The following is a 12,005-nucleotide window of genomic DNA, read 5'->3' on the forward strand; positions in this document are numbered from 1 at the left end:
ATCATTATTTATGCTCTCTTCCACACAATAGTTCTCTTTTAATATATAATTTCAGCTTTATGTTAATATTTTCAATAAAAGAAAAAAAAAACTATAGATATAGTTAGAAAAGATTTTCCTTCGTAATTTTTCGGAAAAGTATTTAAATAGAGTGGATAATACGCAATTTAAATATTCGCTATAGTTTTGATAATATTTTCAGATTACTTGTAAAAAGACTGTATAGCCATGCCGAAATCTCGAAATATGTTAAAAAGTCCAGTCCAATATTATTATTATATTTAATATTTACCTGTACTTAATATCGGAAAATAGCAAATTCAAAAATAGCAATTGATAGCAATAGCAAAAGATTGTTATTAACGTCAATGAAAGCACTGACGAATCTGACGATGATATGTCTGACTGTTAGTCAGATTGTGACATGGAAAATATTGAGTTGAGAACATTGATCCAAATATGCTGTAGGTAATATTTTAATGTTAGGCACCTATAATAGTATACTAACGAGCTTAGCATGAAAGTTTTTATGTCGATTGCATCCCTCTCAGTTACTTAGGTTCGAGAGGGACGCCAATGACATAAAATTTAGGCAGTTATTGAGTTTTACTATTGTAAATATTTCCCAATAATCTCTATTTTACTGTATTTTTAATTATCTTTTAAAGTAGAGCTAATGTTTTGTTTACTAATGACAATAAAACTGAGTATTTTCAAAGTTACAGTAAGTGGTAGTAACATAATTATGATTTTAAACTAACATGGTCACGAACATAACAATTATTACTTAAAATATCGGGAACTCATTTCATATAATACACTGGTAAATATCCCGTTTTAAGTAATAATTGTTATGGTTGTAACATCTCTATATTATACAATGACATTATTCATTTTGACATTTGACACTAAACAATAAAGTTCCAGTAAAGATCCGAGTTTTACGCCATAAACCTAAGAGATAGATAGATAGATCCGAGTTTTCCCATCATCATCATCATCATCATCATCAGCAGCCTTTATCTGCCCACTGCTGGACATAGGCCTTCCCCAATGCCTTCCACATAATGCGGTCCTCCGCCTTCCGCATCCAACGACTTCCCGCCGTGCGCACTAAGTCGTCAGTCCACCTGGTTGGAGGATGCCCCACGCTCCTGGTACCCATCCGTGGCCTCCATTCGAGGACTTTCCTCCCCCACCTAGCGTCGCTGGCTCGACAGATGTGACCGGCCCATTGCCACATCAGCCTGATAACTTTGAGAGCTATGTCGTCGACTTTGGTTCTCCGTCGAATTTCTTCGTTCCGGATATTGTCCCTTAGAGAAATACCGAGCATAGCTCTCTCCATCGACCGCTGTGCGACTCTTAATCTATGGGCCAGCCCTGCCGTCAGTGTCCAGGTTTCCGCGCCATGGGTCATCGCGGGGAGAACGCACTGGTTAAAGACTTTTGTCTTCAGGCATTGAGGAATTTGCGAGGTGAGGATTGCACGGAGTTTCCCAAATGCCTACCAACCCAGTCGTACGCGTTTCTCAATCTCTGTATTGAAGTTACTGTTCAATACAGAGTTTTCCCGAAGGAAAATAATTTTTCACTATACTTATTGGAATACTGAACTACATTTATTCAAAATATTTAAAAAAATGTCAAGAGTGTAGAGTGTTACGTCAGTAGACACTAGATCTTTCTAATCAAGTTGACCGCCCCTGATATACAAAATAATACATTATTTAAAAAGAGTTTTTGAAATTTTACCGCACAGGTACAAAGAACCTCTTTGTGAATTAGTCTATCAACGACACGTCCGTATAAGTAAAACAATCCATTGCTGAGGTTCACAGGTATATTAAAACCTGAGAACCAGAACGCTTGCCATTCCGTATTTATCATCGACGCGACGCGATCATCTGCATGCGACCATGCCAAACAAGTTTACAATTGAAGCGCCGCGACTTCGCGTGAATTTCGTATTTTTTACTTTCACATTAGTGTTGTTTTGCTACGATGCAAGCTCTGAAGAAAGGCCTGCGGTCACGACGCCTCTGGGCGAGGTTGCCGGTTATTACATGACCACCAGAGGCGGTAGGCAAATATCGGCTTTTACGGCCATACCATTTGCAAAACCACCGGTCGGAGAACTGAGATTTAAAGTAAGAATATTTTGTAATGATCGAGTGATTGATCTTTTATTGTATAAATTTTATAATTTATTGCTAAAGCCTATTCTCTTATCTCTCTGATTATCATCAATTGAATGTGTGAAATACATCCATTAATTGAAATTATATCAGTTGTACTCGCACTTACGAGCCGTAACTCAGGAATTTGTATAAGCGCTACCAACAACAATTATGAAGTTTCGCCTCAATCGGGTGAACAACGCGCAGACGCACATAAAATCTTATAAAATATATAAAATTGAATTATCGAAGTCTTTTTACGCACTGCTCAATAGAACAAAAAACACGAAACACGTCATGTTACGTAAGATATTATTAGACATATTACGTTTGATTATTTAATTTCAATGACTTGTATTTCTGCTGATGTGGAATATTTTATGAATTCTTGATTGTAAATAAAACTACGCTTCAAAAGTACTTATACTATTGCACAACGCGAATAATTTATAAAACTAACCTTTTTGTTAGATTTTACGCATTATTTATTACAATAGCTTGGCGATCTTAGGTAACAAAATAAGAGAACTAGCTATAAAGTTGTGTGTATGTAGATGCTAAAACTATTTTACGCACGTGATTTGATTACAAAACCTAATTTTCAATTCCTAGAGGAAAATAAAAACACACAATTCTAGCGATAAAAAAGAGGGAACTTCGTTTTAAGACCTTCGGTATGTTTTTATTATTGTTTGAATTATCTTTTGATAACTCTTAAATTAATAAGGATACTACAATTTTCAAGGTACTTTGAGGATACTAGAATTAAATTTGTTATTGTAAAAAGAGTAGTTTTAAATTTATTACCATAAAAATAATAATAACTACTCACCTAGTCTAGCCGATGTTTAAAAAATCAAATAAAAAAAAATGAGAAAATTTTCGTACAGTGCACCTAATAGTGATCAAAATTGCAAAAAAGCTATATATTCCAATAAATTTTTGCTTCTCTCGATTTAATAGCAAATACTGTTTTTCATCAAATAAAAAATATTAATTCAAAACGAAACACGTTCTATCGTAGCTGTCGGGTTTTTTAAATGTAGAGGAAGTTTTGACATTTATTTTTAAATTTGTAACAAAGAGTCCTCGCTTAAGCTTCAGGTATATAACACGTTTGATGTTTTTTGATTCAACACGATATAAAAACCCGATAAACATTGGTGATATACCTATCTATATATTATTAGGAAATTATCGTTTTCATTTCTGAGCATGTTGACCTTCGTTCAGCCTACTCGGTTGCTTGACGAGCCGGGCCTCACTCGGGAGCACGAATTCATAAACAATATACTATGCCGAAGCATTAGTCTGTACATAAGGTTTGCATTTGAACTTGAATTTATGATGTACTTTGGATCTGATTGTCGTGTCAAACTAGTTAATCTTGAAATATTTTAGAAAACAGTTTTTTGGGTCAGTACTGATACTAAGCGGTTTCACAATCCCATTAAGATCCGTAACGTTAATGTTGCAACAAGAAACAATTATGAGGTGGATGTCTACATTACGCATTTGGTTTAATCGAAATAGATTTGATAGAATCGGAATATAATAATCTATTTCTATATGAAATAGATGGGACGAAGTACACCTTGCCAATATCGGTGGTCTCCTGATAACGTTGATAACATTCCTTCCGTTGCTCCGTGAAAATAAAACTCAACATAAACACATAGGTATCTACGCGTGCAGAGATAGTAAAATTAAAATTTATAATTTAAAAAATATAAAATCTAGAAAATGTTACGAGTAAATACTGTATTATGTATTTACAGGCACCAGTCCCGTTTGGGCCATGGGAAGGAGTACTAGACGCCACAAAAGTAAGCCCGATATGCGTTCAGAGGAATCCATATGTCCGTCAAAAAGATATCGTTGGACAAGAAGACTGTTTGTATCTTAATGTGTATGTTCCCGCCACGACCAATGTAAGTAATCTCACGTATTTTACCTTAACTGCTTTGGAGGCTAAGTGCTTTTTACGATCAAAGTGAATACACACGTCAGTGATGAGGATACTAATCTTGATTGTAGTACATTAAGCTATTAAAACGTTGAAATATGATCAGCTTAAGAACGATGCTTATTTATGTAGTAGGCTATAGTATTATGTATTTTATGGTATTGTATCTGTGCTATGACTAAAATTAATTTAGTAACAGTATATCAATGTTGTGGGAAATTCATTTTTGGTTAAGTTGACCTATTTAAATGTTATGACCTGCAGCCATGTTCGATATTTTGTGGTGGTTATTTTTAAGCGAGCCCTACTTTGATAAGATTCACTGATAAAATTGTATTTATTTATTTTATTTGTCATTTTTTCCTATTCTATCTATTCGCTGGTAGCCTAGAGGGCGGGTAGGTGAACTGATGGGCTCAGCCTAAGAGAATTTTCTATCACTAGCTCTAGCAAGAGCAGTGCTTTGCAGATTCTACTACCGGATCTCGTCGAACTTTGACAGCAAAACGGCCGTCGCCCAAAACATGCCTTGTCGGATCGTCCGGATCAGCTCTCGATGATTTTAGGCTCTTCCAGCGCTGGTCACCGTTTTCGTAAAATTCGTCGAATGCGAAGAAGATTTCGACTTGAAACCTATCCCACAGTCACAGCCCACTAAGTTTGTTGCCGGATCTTCTCTGTGGGTCGCGATTTCGATCCGACGGTAGATTCAACGAGGTACTGCTCTTGCTAAAGCTACTGTTAGCAAGCTCTCCCAGGTTGAGCCCCGCGAGCTCACCTAACGGTCCACGCGTAGTTGAAATAGCCGCTCAGAATACCGACGACTAGGTAGGAAAAATAATAATAAAAAAGTCACGTTCCACCGTCACATCACGACGAGAATGGATATTTACTAATTTACTTTTGATGAATTTATAATGACTAAATATACTTCACTAGGACGAGTTCTAGTTTATTCAAAGACATTTTAAAATCATTACAATATAATCATTAAAGTGATAAGTAAGCGTGAGTCTCTTTTCGTGCCTATTAGACGAAGATAAAGTAAGATATTTATTAAAACCAATATTTGTGATCAACTTAAGATTTACAGGGCACAATTTTTTTTCTAGGATGATAAAAGCAAAAAGGAATTTTTACCGGTGATGCTGTTTTTGCACGGAGGAGGATGGATGTGTGGTGACGCCACGACGGCAATGTACGGTCCTGAGTTTCTATTAGACAGGGATGTTATATTGGTTACCACGAACTACAGATTAGGTTGGTAATGATAGCTTTATCATATCATAAAACATGGCAAACGTTGTCATTCTTGAACGTAAACAACGCGATAATTTTATTTGCAGTTTTTACGTTACGACTAATGATGAATTATTTTTTTGTTTTTGTTTCCTTAATTAGATTTTATGTGAATTCATTATATTACAAGACGTAAGTGACGGCTGGTTCAATTTCACATCAACAAATTACCTCAAATGGACATATTTCAGACATACTATCATTAACGCTATTTAGTTTTTAAATCATAAATATGGATGGATCGACAAGATATTATTATTATTTTATCGATAACAGTCGATTTTGTTTATTTTGTAAAAGTGCTGTGAAAGAAAACAATGGTTGTGAAATGCTTGTAGGAATAGAAGTATCAATTGTTTATAATTTGAAATGTAGGTATAATTATGTATGTAATATTTTGAATCATCAGAAGGATCATTAGAATTATATTATCATTTGAAGTTGTTTTTATGGTCGTATCTTGTGTTTAACTTCGAGAAAAAATGCAGATGTTTTTTGATAAATACTTTGATATGGTCTTACAATTAGAAAAATAACCTAATCAATTAAGATAACTCTACAGTATACAAATATACAGGATGTTAAGGTTTATTTACGTTCAGGTCCTCTTGGATTTCTGTCGACAAAAGATGAACACTGTCCCGGTAACAATGGTCTGAAAGATCAACAAGAGGCACTCCGTTTTATTCAGCAAAACATCGAAAGCTTCGGTGGGAACAAAGATTCTGTCACAATATTTGGCGAGAGCGCCGGCGGCTCCAGTGTTCACTTCCACATGCTATCGGATACCAGTGCAGGTACACATATTATTTCAAAACCCTTTGGATTATTATCGTTTACCTAATTCGTCTAGATTGGTAGTATTTTAGTTTTTTGACGTGACAACGTCTTATAATTCGATGGAGCCGGCTGCGCGCACGAAAAAACATGACTCATGCGGCGTTACCTCGCTCTGAGGCGTTCCATTTAAGGCTTGAAGTGCAAGCGAGCAACGAGCGACAAAGAGGCATCTGTTCTGTTCGACATCTGTCTCTCTCCTACTTGAGTGAGCGATGCATCCGCGTGGACAGCTGCTATACAATAATACATATTTTACATGTTTTCGTCAAGTATGAAGTTCAATGAAAAGTTAATGTGGTGTCAATAAAATTGTTTATAGCAACGATAATTGCGATAATTGAAAAATGAAACCATTTCATCAGTATTTTCTTATGACGTTGTCACGTCAGTAAGCCGACTTTACAGACAACCGATTTTTTTTTCTAAGATTATATTACTTGAATGAAAGCGATTTATTATAAAATATAAACAAGCAAATACAAAACAGTCTTGCTGTTGTAGTATAAAGGATAAGACGGTTGTTGTATTCGTATCGAGTGGTCAGAATATGCCGTCGTTCAAATCCCGCGGACAGGTACCTATTTTTGATAAATTATATACGTACATAACTGATGTTTACGAATGACTTTCACAATGAAGGAATAGCATGGTGCAATCAAAATCAATGTTTAGTAGTATTGACAAGCTTCATCTTATAACTTTTGTCAAATTATAGTAGAGTTTCGATGTTCGAATGGGTACTAGTTAGTTAACTTAAATCCTACTTTAATTATTTAAAAAATAAGTTAACATAAGGTTCTCTGGTTTGTTAACGCAATCAGCCTGAACTTTGAAAACTTTCTAATCATATATAATTATTTTAAAAGATCTATTATTATTATTTTTTATTTTATTTTATTGCTTAGATGGGTGGACGAGCTCACAGCCCAGCTGGTGTTAAGTGGTTACTGGAGTCCATAGATATCTAAAACGTAAATGCGCCACCCACATTGAGATACAAGTTCTAAGGTCTCAAGTATAGTAATAGCGGCTGCCCCACCCTTCAAAACGAAACGCATTACTGCTTCACGGCAGAAATAGGCAGGGTGGTGGTACCTACCCGCGCGGACTCACAAGAGCTTCTAGCACCAGTAATTGCGTAAATCGTTACGCAAATTAATCGTTACGTCCAATTTTAGGTTTATTCCATAAAGCCATATCGGAGTCGGGAACAGCATTGGTGCCTTGGGCCGAAGCACCTCCGGGTGAGGCTCTCAGGAACGCCTTTAAATTGGCGAAGTTCTTGGGATGCCCTCCTGCGCCTTCCGAAAAGTTTATCGCCTGTCTTCGCACTAAGGACAGCTATGAGATCATCGGAACCGAGTTTGATTTTTACGTGCGTTTATAAATAATATAATATTACACACGCACACGCACACGCGCACACACACACACACACACACACACACACACACACACACACACACACACAAACCAAACACAAACATGCACACAGACAACCTATTTAATAAAACTTTAATTTCTTTTCAATATATATACTCTCTTTTAAAAAAAATATCATCACAATATAAATATTACAGGCATGGGATTATGAACCTATGACACCGTTTAAAGCGGTAGTGGAACCAGATCTTCCAGGGGCCTTTTTAACAAGAAATGCGAGGGACACCCCCAAGGCACCATCTGTACCGTGGATGACAGGCTTGACTAAGAACGAAGGCTGTCTAAAATCAGTCTGTGAGTATACTCGTATATTTATTGAGTAGCAGTTTTTGATTTTTCCAATAAAAAATGCTAGTAAAATTTCTATTCATAAATCTATTGTTTTTACTTTTAATAAATCGTTACGCTCGGAGTGTCGAGTATAATAAAGTGAATAGTTTATACCGTGTTTAGAAATTTAACACTTGAGAATTATTTTTATTGAACGGGTTCTTCACCACCATTTTCTAATTTAATGAGTTGTAAATATTTTGGAGTTACTGTAGGCGCTGTGACTGCGGGTAGACTATATGGAACTTAAACACCCATAAATAACAGTGTTTATAACGTAGATAGCCCAGAAAGTTAAAAACAATCCGTAGAAACGCATTGTTATACAATTAGATTAATATCGACAGATAAATTTGTATACTATTAGTGTAACTTTAATCGGAAAACAGATAAGAGAATTGAGTGATTGAATTATCCTTTTTCTAGTCATGAAATATTTGATGATATTAATATAATCATAAGAACAGTGAAACACGACTATATGTATAAAAAGTTAAGAACTGTCCATTCATCATCTTCAAACTTAACCAATCCAATCTTAGTGTTAAAGATCCCTTCCATGTTTTTTTCATTTCTTCTCTTGTATTATAGGGATAACTGCAAATGATACCAGATATGAAGAATTCATATCAGGTTTTGATACTATAGCACCTGTGACATTTTATTACGATAATTCTCCGTTCCCTGAAGTCATAACTAAAAAACTGAGGCAGAAATATATCAACGGAAACAATCGGAAAGTTATTGAGAACGGGATTCTTGAAGTAAGTATATCTACTCCGAACTCGTTTAGATTTAATAACAAATGAAATGAGATATATTTTTTTTTAGATCTATTCAGACTCATATTTTAACTACCCAGCAATTGAAGCGGTGGAACTAACGTTGAATCGTAGTCCTGAACCGATTTACTTATACGAATTAACTTACAGAGCGGCTAATAGCTTCTCTCAAATATTCGGAGACCCCGAAGGAGATTATGGTACGTAGTAATGAAGCTGTTTAAAAATTTCTAAGTGCTCATTTATTAGGTAGGTAATAAAAAATAATTAGCTGAATCTTTAGTATAAGAATAACACATTAAATTATGAAAACACACGTATTTAATTAATGGAATTGCTACAGGTAAACAAGGTAATTATTGCGATCTGTATCATAAGTAAAAAATTACGCTAGCCTTGTTTCTTTTTTAAAACAATTTTTTTTAAACTGTAACCTGTTTTCGTAGGTGTGTGCCATGCCGATGACTTAATGCACCTCTTTCCCATACATTTTCTCAGTCAACCTTTCTCAGAGAAAGATATCGAGTTCAGCAAGTATCTAATTACGTTGTGGACAAATTTTGCTACGTCAGGGTAAGTGAAAGGACATAAACAATAATAATTAACGATAAAACATTTTCAAATCATTCACTTAAAGTTACTGGATTTACAACAAGTTGTTTCATTGCAAACGCACGAAACAACTGCAATAAATTAACAAAGTATTCATATTTATGTAAAATTTAAGCAATTACAAAAAGATGGTAAAGTTAAACTTTGACCCAAATATGTAAATATTTGTTGTATAATTATCATACAGTTTTATTATTTTCTACCTTCAGTAATCCGAATAAACCCAATAACATACCGACTGTTTGGAAGCCGGTAACAAGCCGAGAAAAGATGGAATATTTAGATATTGGCTTAAAATCAAGGATGAAAGAAGGGTTGGCGACTCGATCGAGATTTTGGGGTTCATTGCCTTTGTGGCATAACTTGGACAGTCAAAGACTAAGAGACGAATTGTAATTTGGATAAGAGAAAAATTTTAATAACTTCTTTGTTATACAATATAATTAAAACATCTTATAATAATTAATTTGTTTCATTTTTAGAGATTCCCTTAGATAGTATACATTGAAGAGAAAGGACAATCATCTACATATTTCCACCATTCATCAAAGTTTTCATAGATTGTATTTTTATTCATTAAAATATCATCATTTATCATGGAACAAAATTGACAGTAGTCATCAGTACTTGGATCCTCATGTCTCAAATGATACGAATAGTGTTTTTTCCAATGAAAATATTTATAGTACATATCGGGATGCAAAATCAAATCATTCATTTTTTTTGCCAATTTTTCAGCTCCTAAATTAATGGCGTCCAGATATGAATCGGGTGGTAAAAATCTGTGAAATATGACATAATCAAAATTATATTTACATTATTTTTAAGATCCCAACCGTCCTCGTTTGGATTTATTTATCCAAAATTTCTTGGATTTGCAGAAAAGCCGAGAACGATTAGCATAAAACAATAATAATTACTGAGTTTTTGATTAAGCTCGTGCTTATAAACTTAAATTAATTTTAAATAATTAAATATAACCTTTATGAAAAAAAAATATGAAAGAATATATAACTTAACAGATTTACAAATCATTACTTAAATAGGTATTATAACGATGCGAACTTTAGATAGTAAAAAGCTTTATTAATACTACTTTACCTAGAATAATTCGCACCGCCAAAAACCACGGGCACCGTGTTATGGCCTAGGGCATGCAGAACTTTTTCTGTGACGTAATCTTCACTAATAGCATTTTCAAATGCAAAATAAAAATAGTAATCATTTTCTAAAATATCCAGACATCTTTGCATAATATTTTTTGGACATTGCATTAAGCCGCACAAACCATAAACGTCAACACTTAAACCATATTTTTTTAAATGTTTACCAATTTCTTCTACAAAATCTTCTCTATGGCTTAATGTTAAGCAATTTGAGACGAACCAAGCTGCTGTGTTTTTCTTTGATTTTAATTTAATAATAAAATTTTCATCGACAGTATTCGTATTTACATTCCATTCCATATTTAATTTAGGACCCACAACGTGACCTGTAGAATTTTTTATTGTAAAGTAACCCCATACAGCATCGGAATCTAGCTTATAAGTCCATGTCCAATTGAAAAATCCATTCCATGTTTTAGCGCATAGGTGATAGTTGGCGGCAGACTCAATATTTGCGTAGACATATTTCTGATGTTTAGATCGACTTTTAGGCAAGTCACCTGCATCGAAGCAATCTTTCAATTGTGGTCCATTGAAAACGATCACATCGAATTTTCGGTAATCGTCCAGATGATTTCGGACGCCAGTCACAAAACAGTTTGTCCATTTGCAATTTTTTTCTTCAAACACTTTAGTACCTTCTCCAAAATAAACAAATGGAAAATTACTTGGATTCGTCCAAAGTAAAATGTATTTCAATTTAGTAACGTTCTTTCCTTTAATAACAGAATTTCGATCTGAATCGATCTTCAGAACAGAATCAGAAAGTGAGTAGTAATTTCTCCAAAGAGTATTTGTAACAAGGATGGATCCCATTAAAAATACTATCAATAGTATTTTTTTTATAAATTTAAATTTGCGTAAGTATTTATCGTAGAGGTAAAACATTTCAATATACGAGTCATTATTAAATTGGTTATGAATATTAAGAGCCAGGTGAAGAAGAATGTGCAAACACGCAAAATCAGTAAACATGTTTTGAATTTACTTATTACTTGTTTGTAAATATTTCTTCTCAAAGGAAATCTCAAACAACATTGCCATGTTGCAAGTGATATTACGATTTCCAACTGAGTCCAAATTCAAAGAATTTCTTGAACTTAAATATTAGTAATCGATACTTGTTAAATTCCAATTTATGTAATACATAGTACCGGTTTTGAATAATATCCACAGACCTAAGAAAAACTGGCGAAGCAAAATAACGGGTTAGTATTTTTTTATTACTATTTCACCAATACGGTCATGCTGCCACTAACCCATAAATAAGGTCTGCCTAGTTTATTTTCAATAGGAGCTACGATAGTTACGATTCTGGACCAATTTCATTGGTTACTCTGTGATTTATCCCTGCATTTTAAAAGAATAGCTGCTAATCATTAAGCGT

General features: G+C 34.3%; 2 protein-coding genes across 2 annotated transcripts; one reads left to right on the forward strand and one right to left on the reverse strand.

Moving 5' to 3' along the window:
• Nucleotides 1-1,860: 1,860 nt before the first annotated feature.
• be2 (beta-esterase 2) lies at nt 1,861-9,914 on the forward strand. The gene is made up of 10 exons (XM_028177221.2): nt 1,861-2,150; nt 3,959-4,111; nt 5,259-5,406; nt 6,048-6,242; nt 7,464-7,660; nt 7,866-8,022; nt 8,650-8,822; nt 8,890-9,040; nt 9,287-9,413; nt 9,662-9,914. Exons 1-10 carry the CDS (start codon nt 1,920-1,922, stop codon nt 9,846-9,848), a joined length of 1,719 nt encoding a protein of 572 aa, XP_028033022.2. The 5' UTR covers nt 1,861-1,919; the 3' UTR covers nt 9,849-9,914.
• Nucleotides 9,908-11,892, reverse strand: LOC149503539 (lewis-type alpha-(1,3)-fucosyltransferase). Its single transcript, XM_089729692.1, has 2 exons — nt 10,554-11,892; nt 9,908-10,234 (listed from the first exon to the last, which is right to left on the reverse strand). Exons 1-2 carry the CDS (start codon nt 11,591-11,593, stop codon nt 9,943-9,945), a joined length of 1,332 nt encoding a protein of 443 aa, XP_089585818.1. The 5' UTR covers nt 11,594-11,892; the 3' UTR covers nt 9,908-9,942.
• Between the last annotated feature and the right edge of the window lie 113 nt (nt 11,893-12,005).

This window comes from Bombyx mandarina, chromosome 01 (assembly GCF_030267445.1).
Source record: "Bombyx mandarina strain Sakado chromosome 01, ASM3026744v2".
In the NCBI taxonomy this organism is placed as follows: Eukaryota; Metazoa; Arthropoda; class Insecta; order Lepidoptera; family Bombycidae; genus Bombyx; species Bombyx mandarina.

Coding starts and splice junctions, on each gene's coding strand:
- be2 (XM_028177221.2), top strand. CDS start 1,920: ATGCCAAACAAGTTTACAATTGAAGCGCCGCGACTTCGCGTGAATTTC. Junction 8,823..8,889: donor TTGAGAACGGGATTCTTGAA/GTAAGTATATCT, acceptor ATTTTTTTTTAG/ATCTATTCAGACTCATATTT. Junction 9,041..9,286: donor AGACCCCGAAGGAGATTATG/GTACGTAGTAAT, acceptor CTGTTTTCGTAG/GTGTGTGCCATGCCGATGAC.
- LOC149503539 (XM_089729692.1), bottom strand. CDS start 11,593: ATGTTTACTGATTTTGCGTGTTTGCACATTCTTCTTCACCTGGCTCTT. Junction 10,235..10,553: donor GGCGGTGCGAATTATTCTAG/GTAAAGTAGTAT, acceptor CATATTTCACAG/ATTTTTACCACCCGATTCAT.